Genomic DNA, 21015 nt, shown 5'->3' with positions numbered 1-21015 from the left:
ATTACTACTTCTACGGAATCATTGTTTTACCCTACCGGCTGTTTTCTGTGGTTCCACGAAACTACTTCCTGCAGTCGGATTAAAAGTAGCCTATATTCTTTCTCAGGCTCTAGACTATCTGTGTACCTTTCATTTAAATCGGTATTTTTGGCCTGAAAGCCCGACAGACATAGTTACTTTTAGTTGTTTATCCCTACTAATATTATAAATGCGAAAGTAACTCTGTCTGTCTGTTACGCTTTCACGTCTAAACCACTGAACTGATTTCAATAAAATTTGGTACAGAGATAGAGTTGACCTTGAGAAAGAACATAGGACAGTTTTTATCCCGGACTTATGACGAATTCTCTTGGAAACGCGATATAACCGAACTCTACGCGGGCGAAGCCGCGGGCGGAAGCTAGTAATGTATTACTTACAGTTCAGTGGTTTAGACGTGAAAGCGTAACAGACAGACTGAGTTACTTTCGCATTTTTAATATAAGTAGGGATAAATATGGATATTAAAACAAAATGTATCTTATAATCGTTTTTATAAAAACCCTTGATAACTATAAAAAAATAAGATGTAAATAAATTACAAAAAAAATTACCCTTAAACCGACTTACATACTTTTTAAAGAAATATCATTTTATTAATGGATAATATTTTTTTTACGGAGGAAGGAAAGATAGCGGAGATGTCATAAGGAAGGTAGGTCAGGCGCCTTCTTGTAGCTCAAGCAACGTACGGTAGACGTGATCAGTTGCTAGAACTAACGAGGCGTTCGGGTTCCTTGTCAAATCAAAATCAATCTGTCAAAGAAAGGTCTTGATTGATTGGTGAATTTATTTTGAAAAATAATGGGCGGAGCTATACCCTATTCACCGAGCCGTGAGCCAAAATGTAAACAAAGAATGACACTTTTTCAAGATGGCGGGTATAACCCGACCGATGACAAAACGTCACATTTTTATGTAAAATGTTCTCAGTATTTGTGCTCTACAATTTAGTACCGTTCCATATTTGACAATCAAGTCTTTTAGGTTCTTTTACATGTAAACTATTTCAAACATATTGAATTAAAATTAAGAAAATTATTTAAGGCATTTATTGTATTTGATTTCGAATAAGTCTGAAAGGATTACATAAGTTCTACAGACATCGTTATAAAATATCATTTCTAATGTTGTCATTGTATTACTTCCGTAGTTATTTTTATAAAATATGTTCACTACTTCAATCGTGACTTATAAAGAATCCTTTTTATGGTTTGTTTACCTTTTGGCTCAAGGCTCGGTGAATAGGGTATAGTATCGTTCCTCGTCCCCCTCGCCCCGCATGTTGTCGGGCTACTTTCTCAGGAGATATTGCGTTATGACATCTCCGCTAGTCATTTTGTTCAAAATCCATTAATTAAATGATATTTTGAAAATTGGTCTCTTAATTATAATACAAGCATACCATTTTTTATATATTAAAACAACCTTATATAGGCTTTATTTATTAAAATAGTAGACACAAAAATAAATGACGAATTTCTGAGGATACAGACCGTGGTAAGCACCTTTTTTTGAAAACGGTTGCCCATCATCGGAGAGACCGCGGTAAGCACGTTTTTGAAAACGGTCACCCATCATCGGAGAGACCGCAGTAAGCACCTTTTTTGAAAACGGTCACCCATCTTAAGAAAGACCGCGGTAAGCACCTTTTTGAAAACGGTCACCCATCATCGGAGAGACCGCGGTAAGCACCGTTTTGAAAACGGTCACCCATCATTTGACAAACCGCGGTAAGCACCTATTATTTCTTTGTTTATTTTTTAATATTTCAACAAACAGTGTAATCATCTGTCAATTTAGAAGGGCAAAGTTATTTGACGTAATGTTTGAAAACGGTCACCCATCATTCAACAGACCGCGGTAAGCAATCACCTATTTTGTATTTAATATTTTAACAAACAAAGCTATCATCATCTATCTAATCTATACATATATTTGTATGTATAATTTACAGCATCTTCCTGATCATGTAGTTGAGAATACCGCCGTTTTTGAAGTACGTTAAATCCACTTCGGTATCGAAGCGCACCTTTACTTGGAATGTCTGTCCGTTGCTCACCTGTGGACAAAAATATATATTAGTTTCTTTAATCATCATCTGCGTGACTTTTTCCCAACTATGTCGGGGTCGGCTTCCAGTCTACCCGGATGTAGCTGAGTACCAGTGTGCCACAAGGAGCGACTGCCTGTCTAACCTCCTCAACCCAGTTAACCCAGTCAATCCCTTGGTAAGATTGGTTGTCAGACTTTCTGACTTCGGATAAGACGGTCAACTATCCGACGTCTGACCACGGCAAGCGTTGCTTAAACTGTTCGGTTCCATGAGCTTTTCCGTTATAACTCGAATGCTTTTATTATCCTCGAGTAATATCCAAACTAATATTATAAATGCGAAAGTAACTCTGTCTGTCTGTCTGTCTTTCTGTCTGTCTGTCTGTCTTTTCTTCACGCCTAAACTACTGAACCGATTTGTGTGAAATTTGGTACAGACATAGTTTGAAACTTGAGAAAGGACATAGGATAGTTTTTATTACAAAAAAAAAAAAATATTCCGGACATATACCTTCGGATATGTTGCATACATTAGTAGTGCCAGTGGTTAAAAATAAGACTGGAGATCTCTCAGACAGAAATAACTACAGGCCTATATTGCCTTGGCAACCATCATCTCCAAGGTGTTGGATGGAATGCTTAATACACAGCTAAATAAATACATCCAGCTGCATGATAATCAGTTTGGTTTCCGCCCTGGATTATCAACCGATAGTGCGATACTGTGTATGAAGCATGCTATCAATTACTACACTAAACGGAAAACTTCTGTCTATTGTTGTTTCCTTGACCTTTCAAAAGCTTTTGACCTGGTTTCCTATGATATTTTATGGCAAAAGTTGGAAAAGTCTCAAGTACCAAAGTCAGCTATCAATATCCTTAAATATTGGTACGGTGGCCAGGTCAATAGCGTGCGATGGGCAGGCGTGCAGTCGGATGCGTATGGGTTGGAATGTGGGGTTCGTCAAGGTGGTTTAACATCTCCTACACTTTTCAACCTTTACGTTAATGACCTCATTGATAAACTCAGCAGCGTCAAAGTGGGTTGTCATATTGACGGAGTATGTTTTAACAATATCAGTTATGCGGATGACATGGCGCTGCTGAGTGCATCGCCTTGCGGTCTTAGAAAACTTATAGGCATTTGTGAAAATTATGCTCAGAGTCACGGTTTGACTTACAATGTTAAAAAGAGCGAAATCATGGTTTTTGAGACTAGGGGTAAAAGCCATAATTTGATACCACACCTGCTACTCAATGGGTACCCATTAAAAAGGGTATTCCATTTCAAATACTTAGGGCACGTTCTTACCCCCGATCTTAGGGACGATGAAGACGTGGAACGGGAGCGGAGGGCGTTGTCGGTGAGAGCGAACATGCTGGCCCGCAGGTTTGCAAAATGCTCAAGAGCAGTAAAAATCACTCTTTTCAGAGCTTATTGCACATCTTTTTATACGAGCAGCCTGTGGGCTAGATATACTCAAAAAACATACAGCTCCATCCGTGTTCAACAACGCGTTCAGGGTGCTGTTGGGGCTACCTCGCTTTTGTAGTGCCTCTGGAATGTTTGCGGAGGCGAATGTAAATTGTTTTTTCGCTACAATGCGTAAGCGTTGTGCCTCCTTAGTGCGTAGAGTGCGGGCCAGCTCCAACAGCATGTTGGCCGTGATTGCAGACAGACTGGACTGTCCTTACCTGAGCCATTGCTGTAAAGTCTCGCATGGGGTTGAGCAGCGATGACTCGGGTTTATAATATGTTGAGTGTGATATTGTGTTCCTAGGATATATAACTACTAACATAGGGTAAGAATTTTGTATTACTAACAAATTTGAGTCTTGTTACTTGAATAAATGAAGTTTAATATATATAGCGCCATCTATTGGTCAAATCAAAAATCTGCTGGTAGTCACTATTCCACGCGAACGAAGTTGCGGGCAAAAGCTAGTAGGCTATATTTTATCAGGGTGCAGAAAGGTAGTTTCCTTATTAAACAACGGGAAACCTTTAGTATAGATTGGTATTATCTCACTTGAACCGCCTACGTCCTGAGGAAACTATTTCCCGCACCCTGATAGGTACAAAACTGCAAACTTACAAAGTTGTTAAGCTAGTCTTGAGTTACAAAAAGTCAAATATCTATACTGCCGTGCTACCGAAAAAGGGCACAACTAAAATTTTTTGTCAAAATGAGTTATATACATATTCGGAATCGGGAAAAAAGGCCTATCTGCCTGATTTTTTGTGGATTTTTAGCTGCAAAATAAACAGAGATAGCATAAGCTTAAAGGGCACAACTACATCACTTTTTAAGTTTTATTACAATAAAAAGGCATATTGTATGATGTGACTTTTATTTTACCTTTTTACTATCGATATATTTAATGGAACGAACATTTTGGCAATTAATGTAGAAAGAAAAGTCACAACTGGCAGTTATGCCCTTTCTATTTACCCCTACGCTAATAAATGTTATATAAAAAAGGCACATCGGCGTTATGAATTCATTCTAATATTTTCTGCACCTATATATTCATTTTAAAAAATTACAATGAAAAGACACAATTAAGAAAATATGCCTTTTCATCGTAAATTTTACTAAAAATTTAACATTGAAAAGGCATATTTGGTTATATGTGCCTTTTCAACATAATATTGCTCCTTTGTTGTTATTTTTTATGTTAAGTTAAAAAGAATTATGCTAATTATTAAATATATCCATTTAAATTAAAATATAATATTGCTATCGTTGTGTACATACCAAAAAAACACATTTTTTTTCATTTTAACAATTTCGAAAAACACATTTTAAACGTGTTTTTTTTTTAACAAAATTCAAAAAATATTTTAAACTCGATTTTCTCAACATTTGTAAAATGTTAGTTGTGCCTTTCTTAATAACGACGGCAGCATACTAATATAACAAAGAGAAAACATTATTTTATCCAGATGCGGCAAGTAACTCCCTCAGGACGCTGTAAAAAGCTAGTATATACTATCTTATCTATTAATATTACTTATAATATTACTATGATCTGACCTGCACAGTCAATAAGTCACCCGGGGCGATGTTCTCAGGCACGTGGATATTGTACTGCTCGGACCCGTCTAGTCCGAACGAGTCGGCGCTTTGCCCGGGCAAGAACTGCAGTGGGATGATACCCATGCCTACTAAGTTTGCCCTGTGGATGCGCTCGAATGATTCGGCTATTACTGCGCGGATACCCTGGGGAAAAACAAGAAAATTAGTTAGTATAAATGTTACAGCCTTTGTATCGTCCCACTGCTGGGCTGCGGCCTCCTCTCACACGGAGAAGGATTGAGCATTAATCATCACGCTTGCTCAATGCAGTTGGTGATTTCAGACTTTATAGTCCAGGTTTCCTCGAGATGTTTTCCTTCACCTTTTAATCAGCCATTGGTGTCTAAGTTATACTTAGAAAGTACTTACAAAAGTTAGTATAAAATAAATCATTTATTCAAAGTAAGCTGAAACTTTACAAAAGACAGCCCCCAAAACGTCCACCCTTCACTACTTCCTATGTGTTATTGCTGGGAAGAAGAAGTGGCTCAACAAACTCCCCAGCAACACATGTCTGTCTGTAGGTTAGAAGAACCTTTCAACATTGTTTTATATATTTTGTATAGAATATGTATATTGCAGCATACAAAATGCACCGATAATGTATTTCTGCTGCTATTACATCAAACACGGAAATACTAAAAACTAGAATTATATCGGGTGTGTCGTTCATAATCACATTAAATGAAATGCGTTAATATACTGGTTAATATATGTCAATTAACACAAATAAAAAATAAAAAAATGAATTTTTCAAACAAAGTAAATGGAATATAAACGTGCGAAAATTAGAACACCATATAAAAGTCAGTCATTACAAACAAGTGAAATTCTCCCTTGAAAACTGATAGCTGTCAACTGATCAAAACATTCAATACCCCTAACTTTATCTCTGCTTTACACATGATGTTATAGTTTATAAAAACGAGAAATGACTCCTGTGGTTAAACCACTGAATGGATTAGGTTATTTTTTTTACAATTCGCCATAGAATATCATAAAGTATATGCGATAGGATTTAATGTGATTGTGAACGACACACCCTGTATAACTATATATTTTTGAGTGGCTCTCATACATCAAGTGACTTATTTGTTCATTTTATACCGTATAAAGTCAACAATATTAAAAAAAAAAACTGATAAATAAAGAACCGCTTGACCGATTTGTGCAATAAAATTACAAATACAATTGACACTAATTTTAATGTACATAAATGGCGGATTTCGTGGGTGGATCCGACTCGCACTTGGCTGTTTTTCTTTTGCTTTAAATTTGATAAACTTGTATTCTCAATATTACATAACTTTAAAATTAATAGTGCTATGCTAATATTGCACCAAAAGACTAGCCATTTAATAATAATACTCACTAATAGATATGGTCCTTTGGCAGCCCAATCACGGCTGGATCCTGAACCGTAGTCTTTACCGACCACGGCGATTAGGGGCACACCTTCTGTAGCGTATCTACGGATATAAACAATCATTGAATGAGTAGGATGCTTCGAATCTGATTAGAAGAAGTTCATCATCATCATCATCATCATCTCAGGCATATGACGTCCACTGCTGAACATAGGCCTCCCCCTTAGATCTCCACAGATACCTGTTGGAGACGACCTGCATCCAGCGTCGACGGCGACCAATATATGGTCGAAGAAGTTAAATATAGTTATTAGTTATAATGAAGTCTGAGTAGAATACATCGATTAGGGGTCACTTTCAGTGGCGTATCTACGGAAATAAATAAGGTGAAAGATCGTGTGTGTGTGTTTCTGTAATTTACGCTTAAATACCTCTGACATTGATTCTCAGACATCTCAAGAAAGTCAGTCTCCCTTCTTTTAAACTCAATCGTCTCATCTCTAACTTATGAATACTCTCAATTTACTCTCCCATACACTCTCTAATCACACTCCCTCACTCACTCATCACCCTCCCCCACTCACTCATCACCCTCCCCCACTCACTCATCACACTCCCCCACTGACCTGTGCGCGGCGTCGAATATATCCATGACGTCTCCGCTGGGCTGGTGTGTAGTGCGGGGCCCGGCGGTGGGAGACATCTTGTTCACGAGCCGAATGTTCGCGAACGTTCCTCGGGACATGATCGCATCGTTGCCTCGCCGGGAACCGTACGAGTTGAATTCTCGGGGGGTTAGACTGGAAAAAATATAAAAAGTAAAAAAATATAAAGACAAGTCAGGTAAAGGTAAGGTATGGTAAGGGTAAAGGTAAGGTAAAGGTATGGTAAAGGTAAGGTAAAGGTAAGGTAAGGTAAAGGTAAGGTAAGGTAAAGGTAAGGTAAGGTAAAGGTAAGGTAAGGTAAAGGTAAGGTAAGGTAAAGGTAAGGTAAGGTAAAGGTAAGGTAAGGTAAAGGTAAGGTAAAGGCAAGGTAAAGGTAAGGTAAGGTAAAGGTAAGGTAAGGTAAAGGTAAGGTAAGGTAAAGGTAAGGTAAAGGCAAGGTAAAGGTAAGGTAAGGTAAAGGTAAGGTAAGGTAAAGGTAAGGTAAGGTAAAGGTAAGGTAAAGGCAAGGTAAAGGTAAGGTAAGGTAAAGGTAAGGTAAAGGTAAAGGTAAGGTAAAGTAAAGGTAAGGTAAAGAAACCCATATCAATATCCGTTGCGTAGTTTTGAAGATTTCAGTGTAAAAAGGGTCATAGGGAAACTACTTTGTTATATACTATCTAGTGGTAATGGCGTCCAAGGTGATTTCGACCACAGCCGCTGTTCTCATCTAAGATCAGTCAGCTGCGCAGGACATATTATAATGGCGTCCACGGCCGATTTCGGCCACGGCGGCTGTTCTCATTTTAAGGAGATCAGCCAGCTGCGCAGGACATATTATAGTGCACGAGCATTTGCTTGGACACAGGTGCACTCACTATTCCTTCACTCTCATAACCCGATGGGACGGCAATCCGACACGACCGGAAAGAGATCAGGCGCAGGACCGACATTTACGTGCTCTCCGATGCACGGGTGTATCAATCACCAACTTCCAGACTACGGGCTGCTTAGTGAAAGTTTAAGATAATCCACAAAGCGATTTCAGCCCGACCCGGGAATCGAACCCGAGACCTCGAACACAGCAGCCGCGCTTGCGACCACTAGACCAACGAGGCAGTCAATACATATACAGGACATATTATAGTGCACGAGCATTTGCTTGGACACAAGTGCACTCACTATTCCTTCACTCTCATACGTGCGCGATGCGACGACAATCCGACACCACCGGAGAGAGATCAGACACATGGAGTATAGGTGTATAGTCTTACCCCTTTATTATTTCCCGAGCATTTTCCCAACTAAATTCAATCAGCAAGATGCAGCTCAGTACCAGTGTTTTACAAGGAGCGACTGCCTATCTGAGTTCCTCAACCCAGTTACCCGGGCAACACAATACCCCTGGGTAAGACTGGTTGTCAGACTTACTGGCTTCTGACTACCCGTAACGACTGCCAAGGATGTTAAATGACAGCCGGGACCTACAGTTTAACGTGCCATCCGAAACACAGTCATTGGTGTCTAAGGATGCGTCCACATCTGGCGAATGCGCCGCGAATGCGCAGCACGCGAGCCGATCGCGAGCTGTCCGCGAGCTGCGCGCGTGCAGTCACTGCAATAGTTCGGTGCTTGTCTTTAGCGCAACTCACGCAAGGCTCGTATAGAGCGCGCGAGCGGCGCGCGATCTGCGCGCAATCAGTTCTCGCCCTTACAGTTCCGTATATTGGCTCAGTACTATCGAAGATGGCAGACGTCGCGCGCCGCCTGCGCGCCGCTCGCGTGCGGCGCTTAGGTCGCGCGCGAGCTGCGCGCGGGCCAAGCAGAAGCGGCGCACGAACAAAAATGCACGCGCGCAGCTCGCGGACAGCTCGCGATCGGCTCGCGTGCTGCGCATTCGCGGCGCATTCGCCAGATGTGGACGCACCCTAAGATTACTTAGAAAGTACATACAAACTTAGAAAAGTTGCATTGGTACTTGCCTCACCTGGAATCGAACCCACACCCTCATACTCGAGAGGTTGGTTCTTTACCCACTAGGCCACCCCGACTTATCAGTGACAGTGTGATCTTACCCTTTATCAGCGAGGAATCTGGCAGCAGGACAGTTTCTGGCAATGGAGCCGGCTGGTGAGATGTGGTCCGTGGTTACTGAGTCACCCAGGAGTAGGAGGCAACGGGCGTTCTGTATGCTCTTAATTGGTTTTAGTTCCTGAAAGAAAATATATGGAGGTCAGTATGGGTAAAAGGATATGAATAAGGTAAAAGCCTGGAGGCTAACAACAACATAGTTGGGAAAAGGCTCGGAGGATGATAAAGCAAAGTAAATGTCAGTTTTCTTAATGTAACTGTTTGCTATTAATTTTCACGTCGAAAGTAAACAGTTGTTTTTACAAAAGGAATCGAAATAGCACAGAGATTGTTTTGTGTTTGTGTGGACTCCAAATATAATAATAATATAATATAATGTCGGGACACCTTTTCACACACGGTCGGTTAGCCCCATGGTAAGTTATTAATTAACTTGTGTTATGGGTGCTAACACAACTGATAAACTACATATAGCTACATATATACATATTTATAAATACATATTGTAACACCCAGACCACGACCAACAAGCATGCTCATCACACAAATGTCGACCGAACCGGGAATCGAACCCGGGACCTCAGGTCCGGCAGTCCGGCATGGTGACCATTGCGCCATAGAGGTCGTCAAAGGTCCTGAAATGAAATTTCGGCACCGATTTGAAAAATTCTTTCACTAACAAAAGGTTACACTTTTCCCGAGTAACATAGGCTATATTTTATCCCGGTACAGTTAGTAGTTCCCACGGGACGCGGGTGAAACCGCCGGAAAAGCTGCCTTGTTTATAAAATAAATGCGAAAGTTTGTAAGGATGTAAATATATATGTTTGTTAGTATATCATGCAAAAACGTCAAAGACATTTGATGAAACTTAACAATAACGTAGATTACATATCAACCTAGCATATAAGCCACCTTTTAATTTCGAAACACCTTCCAGCACCTGGTTAAACTACTCACCCTGGTCATCCCATCGAAGAAGGGCGGTCTCTTGATATAAGTGGAGTTGGGGTCCCATCCGTACAGTTTGCCCTGCGGCACCGACAGTGCCTGCCATGAGGGTGAACCTTGCTCGATTTTAGCGTACACCTGGGAGGAGCGAAATACCATGTTGTAGTTATGTTGAACCACTTTTACACACAGTCGGTTGGTCCTATATAAATAAATTGTTTATTAACTTCATTTGTACATAATTTAATTTCATAATTATTTCTGTAAAAAGCTATTGATTAGCTTGTGTTATAGGTGTTAACACGAATGAAATGACCACAGTCAACAAGCATGCTCATCACACAAAATAATTTCACCGTACCGGGAATGGAAACCGTGACCCTTTATTCGAAAGCACGGCATGGTAATCATTGCGCCATTGCGGGGTCGTCATTTTCAGATTTCATCAAAAAGAAGGTGGGAGAAAATTGGAAAAATTGGAACATATTTAAATTAAATTGGCGCGGGAACTTGATATAGACTTATTCTGTACTAAAACAAATACAGTCAGACGACTTATAGCTGACTCATTTTTTGGATAGGTAAAACTCTATAACGAAACATTTTTCTTTTTTCTTTATAATACTTGAATCACTTGGCACGCAACATTGGATAGATACTTATTGTTATCGACATGTGTCTATTATCTGTGGAGGCTTGTCATTAGCGATATGATTATTGTATATTGTAAACTATTATTGTATTAGTCTGTAAGCCTTCTTAAAAAAATAAAATAAATAATCAATAAAATAAAATAAATAATAAATATTTTTAAAGAGGGGAGCTATAAGTGTGATCACTATGTATCTGTCACTACTTGGATTGTATATGCGTCAATTTAAATAATGTGTGTATGTGTATAGCTATTAACAATGACAATATGGGCAATTATTACAACATATTATATAACATATAACATTTTATTACAATTAATAAATGTTTATTTTTATTTTTATTGTAGCTTTTTCATAGGTATTCCTATTTGACCAGATTAATCTCAAATAAACAGAAGTTCCACCCATCTGGTTCCACCCACTAGCTATTCTACAAGGAAACGGCTAGCCCAATAGAGACTTGCCTCCTTAAACATGCCAGGGATGACGTGTTTGTTCTCCACCTCCTGTATCTCGGCCCTGGTCGGCCAGATCTCGCGAAGATAGACGGGGGTACCATCTGGTCTGTGACCTGAAAGTAAATGGATAATGTTAAGTACTGTTACAGCCTTTGTATCGTCCCACTGCTGGGCTGCGGCCTCCTCTCACGCGGAGAAGGATTGAGCGCCAATCACCACGCTTGCTTAATGCGGGTTGCTGATTTCAGACTATATAGTCCAGGTTTCTTCAAAATGTTTTCCTTCACCTTTTTGTCAGCCATTGGTGTCTAAGTTATACTTATAAAGTACATACAAATTTAGAAAAGTTGCATTGATACTTGCCCGACCTGCAATCGAACCCACGCCCTTATACTCGAGAGGTTGGTTCTTTACCCACTAGGCCTCCACGACTACGTGACTACTATGTTAAGTACATATTTATTTTTTAACCAACTGCCAAGAGGAGTTATGTCTTTTATCAATATCTTCACCTCTTCTTCGCACTCATACTTAAAACAAAAAATATACCCCTAAAAATAATAAAAAGGGCCCCGCAGGGCATCTGAGGCGGTTGACGGGGAGTAGCGACCCCGCGGGGCTATATATCCGAGTGCTCCAGGGAGAGTATACTGTCCCCCATCTCCGGCTTGCCGGAGTGAAGCATGACGGGGGAGAGGTCTCCCGCCTCTTGTCTTGCCTTCACCGGCCGGTCAGAGTGGAGTCGCTAGAGTAGGGTTAGCAGCCCGCTCGGAGGGTAGGTGCCTCGTGGTAAGTGGCGAGTGGGCCGGTGATGCTGGACCCACAGGGAGCGCGTGATCTGCGTTTAAAGTCCGCCGAGGTATCCTCACCCTTCAGCCGCCCATGTACCTGTTGCCCTCTTGTTGCTTTTCAGTGACTGATTCCCGGGGGCCCAGTAAGTGAGCTGGCGAGTCTCCACCTGCCATTTTTACGTGTGCAAACATTGTTATCGGCAGGTGCCATAGTTCCCATAGTTATCCCCATTCCCAGTCCATTAGCATCCCATCCCAATAGCCCTAGTAGTTTTATTCCATATTTAGCAATAGTTTAGCACAGAACCGATTGTCCTTGGGTACGTTTCTATAGTGTATACAGGGATAATCGTCGGTTTTGTGTCGCCATTTCATTAAAGTTGTCTCAAAAGGGCTTCAGCGTGTTGGCTTCGGCCCCACGTTCGCCTCCCAAAAATCCGGGACTCTGTAGTCCCGTGGTCGGTTAGAGACATATAAGATAAAAAGGTAAAGGTAATAAAAAGGTAAATGTAAATTACCAAGATAGGTGATGTCCTAGCATCTTGTGCTATCTTGATGAGAGGTAACAAAAGGGTACCAAATACGTAACAAAAAGGTAGAAAGTAGGTAACAATAAGTTACTTAGAATATACCTATCGGCTGTGTTTCAAAGTCAATGTCCACAGTGCCGGCGAGCGCGTATGCGATGACAAGTAGCGGCGACGCGAGGTAGTTGGCTCGTGTGTTCGGGTGTATCCTGCCCTCGAAGTTGCGGTTGCCTGAGAGGACGCCGCAGCAGACTAGCTCGTTCTAGAACAACAATTATTTAATGTATTACACGTATTCAAAAATTCGAGTAAACATTAATGTGAACGATTCGACTGTTCGCAAGAAATTCAAAGTGGTTTTTTTGATTATTTTTGATACTCCATTTGAGTGGGCACTTATCTAAATATAATCTATACATACAGTCATTGTATAAGAAAACATTGCTGAAAGGTTCTTCTAACCCACAGACAGACATGTGTTGCTGGGGAGTTTGTTGCGCCACTTCTTCTTCCCAGCAATAACACATAGGCAGTGGTGAAGGGTGGGCGTTTTGGGGACTGTCTTTTATTTGACGTTCGAAAAATGCTAATTTGTAGTCTAAGTTAGAATAAATGATTTTGAATTTATTGAGTTTGATAAACACCAAATAAAGGACGGCAGAAAATTTATGTAATAACAATGATAACAATTATTTAATCCATTGAATTATTATTTTAAGGGAACTATATTTTTTGTCACCAAAATTTATATTTGTCATCAAGTTGTATCACCTAATAAATAGATCTATCGCCACGAAATATTTTCGTTCTCAGATAAACAAAGAGTGTTCCCAGGTATGAATTAGCAAATTATTGTTAATATAATGTGTAAAATATGAGATGGATTACCAATAAAATTGTAGTGCATTACATGAATATAAACTTCGTTCTTATAATAATAGTTTTATTACTTAAATAATAGCTTGGTGCTCAAAATGGTAGATCTGTCACCAAATAAATCGATTAATCGATCCCTGACTGCGACTCCTTTTTATTTGTTATTTTGTCACCAATACAGTAGTTACATTTTATTTCGTTCAGTTATTAAAATAATGTATTCGTTACCAATTTAATACATCAGTTTATAATTTTAATAAAAATATGTTCAAAGGGAAGAGGAAGGGAAGGGAGACAAATTGGCGCGCTTTCGGGCCTCAACGAATGGGTTGTAGGTTGGTTGTAGGTACGATCATACGATGCGGGGCGCGGGCAGTGAGATTTTTAACAATAAATATTGATTATTTTGACTTTGATTAATTGTTTTATTTACTATTCAGCTAGAAATTTAATTTAAATATATTTATACTACCTGTGGAAACTAAAGCCCTTGGGGGGAGGCACATGGCCAGTTAAGTAGTAGACTCTTTTGGTTGAAATGATGATGACGACCACCCTACATTTTTAGACCTTCATGAAATTTTCTAGTGATATAATATATGATTTATTGGTGATCTCTTTAAATTAGTTTGCTTAAATACTATTAGGACAAACCTATTATAATACATACAAAATCATTTATTTGGTACTTGACCCCATATCTCCATGATTTTCGGTAATTTATTGTGGAAATGATTTTATATTGTTTGGTGACTACATTTGGTGACAAATCTACTATTTTGAGGGCAAACCCTATTATTTAAGAAACACAAAATGAATTAAATTGGTGACAGCTTAAATCATACCCATAAACTGCTTAAATCATACAAATAAACTGCTGCTTAAAATAAGCAGCAGTTTATTTGTTTAACATGTATTTGTATAAAAAGTTCTGTCAAGATTGTTTACCCCTAGTCAAGTGCCTACTCAAATAGACTAAAGATATTTTTTCCCCAATTGAATAATAAAACTTACCTTCTCAATAGTATTGGCGATATTATCGTCAATAGGTCCCGAGTTGCCGATACACGTCATACACCCGTAGCCGACGATGTCGAAACCTAGCTTCTCTAGGTACGGGACCACTCCAGATTCCTGTGGAGAAAATTATAAAAATATTATTAGAAATATCTGCTGTTTCATTGCTAGATAACTTTCTTGGAATATGAAGAAAAGTTGTGTGACAACGTGGTTAACTATTTAGTTTAGATTTTCAGCTTGGAATAAATTACTTATAATTTTTTGGGATTACCGTGTTTTAAACTAACGAACGAACTCTTCAGTTTTGTAAATATGTTGTTGATCAGAACAATGAGCAGGATCAATTTAACTACATTCTGCCTAATATAGGTTACAAGTCAAATTATTAGATATTGTCAGTTAACCGGCTTCAAATAAGAAGGAGGTTCTAAATTTGTGCTAAATCTATGTATGACCAATCTGCAAAATTATTATTTATCTTAGATTTTGGCCAATTGCAATAAGATGTCTGTTTCGCGTATTTAATAACGATAAATGTTGAAGACAATCTAAGTGGCTCACCCTAAGATAGTAGGTAACGACTCCCGACCCTGGTGAGAGAGAAGTCTTGATGTAAGGCAGCACGCTTAGACCGTTCTCTACTGCCTTCTTCGCTAGGAGACCTGAAGAGAAGATGGAGAATTTTAAGTCCATGTGATTTTTTGAAAAGTTTAAATGATAGTGGAGTTTTAAATAATTTAAAAATATGGTGGGTTGACCGAAGAAATAAAGTACATAAGTTATTAAAATATAAGAATAAAAAGTCCAGTAAGTCTGACACCAGTCTAATCAAGGGGTATTGGGTTGCCCGGGTAACTGGGTTGAGGAGGTCAGATAGTAAAACACTGGTACTCAACTGCATCCGATTAGACTGGAAGCCGGAAAAAGCTCGGAGGATGAAGATAATGAAGAAGAAATCTAAAACGAGTTTATTAAAAAAAAAAATACGGTCGAATTGAGAACCTCCGCTTTTGGGGAAGTCGGTTAAAAACAGGTACACATTTATTATTCCATTGTTGAGTTTTTATTAAATGAAAAACAAGAGGATTAATCTCGCAGGCAGCTGAGATAAATTGTAGGCAGCCAACCTATTTTTCGAAGTCGCCAAATTGATTCTAGCGTCTCAAGGCTGTTTGAACTTAGCGTTTGACTGGGCACCAGCCGGTATAGAGATCGCCTGCATGTTTTCAGGGGTGCCAGGAAGTAAGGACTTAGATGGGGTGCTAGTAAACTATGATGATGACTGAGCCGGTTATGATGACTGAGCCGTGCGTGATGCTGTACGTCTTGCCGTCTAGCTAGACATCAGGTCTGACTGTATAGCTAGTAAACTCACCAGCTCCCAGCATAACGCTGGGGTTCGAGGTATTGGTGCAGGAGGTGATGGCGGCTATGATGACTGAGCCGTGCGTGATGCTGTACGTCTTGCCGTCTAGCTAGACATCAGGTCTGACTGTATAGCTAGTAAACTCACCAGCTCCCAGCATAACGCTGGGGTTCGAGGTATTGGTGCATGAGGTGATGGCGGCTATGATGACTGAGCCGTGCGTGATGCTGTATGTTTTGCCGTCGCTGTAGCTGAAGCTGCCGGATGCTGAGAGGTTCGCTGGTGATATGCCGTAGCCTTTGAAGCCGACCTGCAAAGAGAGAAATAGGCCATTCAATATTTAGACTATCCGTATTAACGTTATAAAAACAAAACCTCCGTCAGCAGGGCTTTCACCAATGCTGGAATAACCTTATTGCAAGCTTAGCAATAGCTACGGGCCCCGCACATAGTTCTAACTAAAGGATTCTAGGACCTTTTTTCGCTGTTCACATCTCTTTAGAAGGAAGTTAATATGTAGTTTCATCAAACTATTTTTATGATTGAAGGGGACCCTCGCTAATTTTGCTATGGGCCTCGCGCTAGCTTAATCTGGCACTGGCTTTCACGTCAAATTCAACAAACCGATTTCAATGTTTGGTATTGAGTCTTTCCTAACATAAGCCAAAACGTAAAGTATATAATTAATGAGGAAGTACTAAAAAACAGTGTCAGTGTCTGTGTCTGTTTATAACGGTCAAGGGTTGAAACTGAGGAGTTCCTGACTCAATGACAGTCTTTTTAAAAAAATACCTAAAAATAAATAAATAAATATTTTTATTTTAAGTCTACAGATTTTCTAGAATCTTCTTCTGACTACCCGTAACGACTGCCAAAGATGTTCAATGACAGTCGTGAAACACAGGCATTTATGTCCAAGATAAACTTAGAAAGTACATACAAACTTTGAGGAAGCAAGTTTTTCTACAATATAAACGGTCACCCATCCACATATGAACCTTGGGAGTCGTGGTGGCCTAGTCGGTAAAGAACCAACCTCTCGAGTATGAGGGCGCAAGTTCGATTCCAGGTCAGGCAAGTACCAATTACCAAGTTTGTATGTACTTTCTAAGTATATCTTAGACACCAATGACTGTGTTTCGGATGGCACGTTAAACTGTAGGTCCCGGCTGTCATTGAACATCCTTGACAGTCGTTACGGGTAGTCAGAAGCCAGTAAGTCTGACACCAGTCTAACCAAGGGGTATCGGGTTGCCCGGGTAACTGGGTTGAGGAGGTCAGATAGGCAGTCGCTTCTTGTAAAGCACTGGTACTCAGCTGAATCCGGTTAGACGAAGCCGACCCCAACATAGTTGGGAAAAGGCTCGGAGGATGATGATCCACATATGAACCTTGGAAATTGCTTAACCTTTGCAAATCTATCTCATAGTATTTTCAATACACGTGTTTTGATTGAATACGTGATACATATAAGAAAACTAAATAAGTACAAATTACTCTTCCGCTTATTAGACAGTTTTACTCGTCATTTCTCAGTATAGTGACCTTGATCAGTCAGCATTTATATACAATGCTTGTACTATGGGTTTGCTTGCGTATTAATTTAATAATTTTTACTTACAGCCAGTTTCTTCATCAAAAGTAAAAGCCAAATTAATGTCATAAAGTAAAAGTAGCGGTCAAATTCGTTTTTCAAGGCTTCAGGTAACAGGAAAACTAATAGGTAAAACGAATTTTCCCGTTACTTTTACTTTATGACATTACTTTGGCTTTTACTTTGACTTTTACTTTTGATGAAAAAAACTGGCTGTTAGTAAGCGGGTTGTTTTTGTATTTGTATCATATAGAATATACTGCAATACTTTTTAAGGGTGCGGGAAATGGTTCCCTAGGGACGCGGGCAAAACCGCGGGAAAATCGGCTAGTAATTTATATTTTCATTAATAGTGTTTTTTTTTTTTATGTAACTTTGTTTGCTCGGGACAGCTACTTCTCACATCCGGATAGTAAGAAGACTCTAGTCTAGACTATAAGTTGCTCTCATTTTTATTTATTCTATACTAGCTGACCCGGCTAACTTCGTACCGCCTAATTATTGGTATTACACAATACATTTTTTTTTCTTATTTGCTCATCGTTTAGACCTACCCTGGACCACGACAAACAATTTAAAACCAAAATCAGCTCAATCGGCCCAGCCATTCTCGAGTTTTAATCAGACTAACGAACAACAATTCATTTTTATTTATATAGATAGATGACTGACAAGTTTTATCAAATTCCATTCAGTCGTTTTTGCGAGAAATTGTAATTTTTACCATATAATAAGTGTGATACAATTTCAGACAGAATGACAGAAAAAATACATGAATATTTATCATAAACATAAATGCAGATACATATACGAATTCACTAACATACAAAAGAAAAAAGAAAAAAAAAAAGAACAATATACAAACATACAAAAGAAACGAATTTATTTATATACAAGAAAACACGGAAGATGACCAAAACTGCTGACTACTCTCTTTTCATTATATATTACTCGTTTATAATAAAACCAAAACCTTATAATACTTACGATTAGTCATTTCACGATTTTGAATCCAATTATTATATTTATCTTTTATTGAATAGTCAACGTTATTTATAAGTTTTAGACTTTTATGTGAGACAAAAAAGTGCTAAAAATATGTGTGTGTGAATAGTTTAAGCAGAAATTCTAAGGGTAAGTATATAGTTATATACCTAACAAAGTAAGTAAATGTCGGTCGTGCTCGTGATCTCTCTCCGGTGGTGTCGGATTGTCGTCCCATCGCGCGCAGAGAGTGAAGGAATAGTGAATGCACCTGTGTCCAAGCAAATGCGCATTGCATTGCTTGGATAATATCCACCATTGGATCCATTGGATATATCTCCTGATATAGCTTGTGCTGCGCAGCTGACTGATCTCCTTATATGAGGACAGCCGCCGTAGCCAATATCACTATATGACTTAAGTTACAGAAGTTGAATGCATGAACAACAATTAAATTAAATTGTAATAGACAGCTGTGCTGTGAAGTCGTGGTGGCCTAGTGGGTAAAGGACCAATCTCTCAAGTATGAGGGCGCGGGTTCGATCCCAGGTCAGGCAAGTACCAATGCAACTTTTCTAAGTCTGTATGTACTTTCTAAGTATATCTTAGACACCATTGGCTGTGTTTCGGATGGCACGTTAAACTGTAGGTCCCGGCTGTCATTGAACATCCTTGGCAGTCGTTACGGGTAGTCAGAAGCCAGTAAGTCTGACACCAGTCTAACCAAGGGGTATCGGGTTGCCCGGGTAACTGGGTTGAGGAGGTCAGATAGGCAGTCGCTTCTTGTAAAGCACTGGTACTCAGCTGAATCCGGTTAGACTGGAAGCCGACCCCAACATGATTGGGAAAAAGGCTCGGAGGATGAGACAGCTGTGTTACCACTCCTTCCCAGCCATAACATTAGGAAGTGATGAAAGGCGTTTTGGGGGTGCTGTCCTTTTGTAAATTTGAGGTGAAAAAGTGCTAAAAACTAGTCTAGTTTCAATAAATTTTTTTGACTTTGAATATTTTCAATCGACTTCCCAAAAATAATGATTGTACTTACTTTCTAAATAACAAATTAATTAAGAAAATGCACCTTTAACAGGAAATTCTTGTTACTAATTGATGTTACGTACTCATTTAGTTGTGTTTAATGCCCTAATTAATAGCTAATTATCACTGAGTCAGTGGAAAACATTATTTTGTCAATTTGTAATGAATTAAGTACTTATGACAACTTGTTTTTAATTATCTTCACTAATATGATAAGTGCGAAAGTTATACTGTTAGTAAGGCTTTTGTTCGATTCCAGGTGAGGCAAGTACCAATGCAACTTTTCTAAGTTTGTATGTACTTTCTAAGTATATCTTGACATCAATGACTGTGTTTCGGATGGCACGTTAAACTGTAGGTCCCGGCTGTCATTGAACATCCTTGGCAATCGTTACGGGTAGTCAGAGGCCAGTAAGTCTGACAACAGTCTAACTAAAGGGTATTCAGTTGCCCGGGTAACTGGGTTGAGGTGGTCAGATAGGCAGTCGCTCCCTGTGGCACACTGGTACTCAGCTTCATCCGGTCACACTGGAAGCCGACCCCAACATAGTTTGGAAAAAGGCTCGGAGGGAGGCTAACTAGAGAATCGCAGTTATTGAGCACGAACTGTATCCGAACAAGAGCAATGTTCAGAGCTACCAAGTTTTTTACTACACAGTGGCTAAGTAAAACCACGATAAAAGACCCCTCGTTAAAATTAAATTAAATATCATTACTCTATTTGTTAACATCGGAATTTTAGAGGTATCTTCAGAAATATATAGGCTATTGAAATAAATTAGGAAAAATATGTATTTATTATTTACTCAAAAAGTATTAGCTCGTGTCTAAGAAAAATCCGCGTGGATCGAACGATCATAAAAATAAGCAGTGCTTAGTGCGGACTTTTTATGACGAGTTCTTCTGTATTTCGGAAGGCTCAATAAATTGGTCCCTGCTTTCACATGAGCAGTCTTTGACATTATTTAGTGTGTAGTCAGAAGCCAGTAAGTCTGACAATCAGCGGTATGGGATGCCCAAGTAACTGGGTTGTGGATGTCAGATAGGCAGTCCCTCTAGGTAAAACACTGGCACTGAGTTGCATGGTGTTAGACTGGAAGCCGACCCCAACATAGTTGGGAAAAGGCTCGGAAAATGAGATGGATTTATAAGATTTTCAAACAACCTGTATATACGAATAACAATTTCATCAAACCGCAAGATTGATAACACTGCTGCCTATAAATTTAGTAATAGCCCTAAAAATTACTATTATTACAAACACTTGTGAAAAGGTAAGTATATAGTTCTATTTATTAAATAAAAAAAAAACTTTTTACAAAAAAATAAAACCGACTCCCAAAAACACTGAAAAGCAAAAAAAAACTATTCTCGGGTGTATCGGCCTAGAATTCGGTGTCTAATGGATGATTATGTTTATTTCGCCAACGACTTCTAGGCCGATGCACCCAAGAATAGTTATTTTTTGCTTTTCAGAATAGTTTTTT

The 21015-nt window shown here is 39.2% G+C and overlaps 1 protein-coding gene across 1 annotated transcript in view; it reads right to left on the bottom strand.

Annotated features, from left to right (window-relative positions):
• Positions 1-915: 915 nt before the first annotated feature.
• The window catches only part of LOC124644467 (cytoplasmic aconitate hydratase-like), a 59441-nt gene continuing 39341 nt past the window's right edge, over positions 916-21015 (bottom strand). The window contains exons 11-21 of the mRNA XM_047183832.1: positions 16063-16225; positions 15111-15211; positions 14544-14663; positions 12759-12915; positions 11342-11448; positions 10234-10362; positions 9258-9394; positions 7168-7341; positions 6547-6643; positions 5133-5318; positions 916-2101 (exon numbers count right to left, since the gene is read on the bottom strand). Of these exons, the coding sequence (XP_047039788.1) occupies positions 1991-2101; positions 5133-5318; positions 6547-6643; positions 7168-7341; positions 9258-9394; positions 10234-10362; positions 11342-11448; positions 12759-12915; positions 14544-14663; positions 15111-15211; positions 16063-16225 (1482 nt within the window). The 3' untranslated portion in view covers positions 916-1990. The remainder of the gene's footprint in view (positions 2102-5132; positions 5319-6546; positions 6644-7167; positions 7342-9257; positions 9395-10233; positions 10363-11341; positions 11449-12758; positions 12916-14543; positions 14664-15110; positions 15212-16062; positions 16226-21015) is intronic.

This window comes from Helicoverpa zea, chromosome 30, assembly GCF_022581195.2.
Source record: "Helicoverpa zea isolate HzStark_Cry1AcR chromosome 30, ilHelZeax1.1, whole genome shotgun sequence".
NCBI classification, from domain to species: Eukaryota; Metazoa; Arthropoda; class Insecta; order Lepidoptera; family Noctuidae; genus Helicoverpa; species Helicoverpa zea.
The sequence above is the reverse complement of the archived record's forward strand: the minus strand, read 5'-3'. Positions and strand labels throughout refer to the sequence as shown.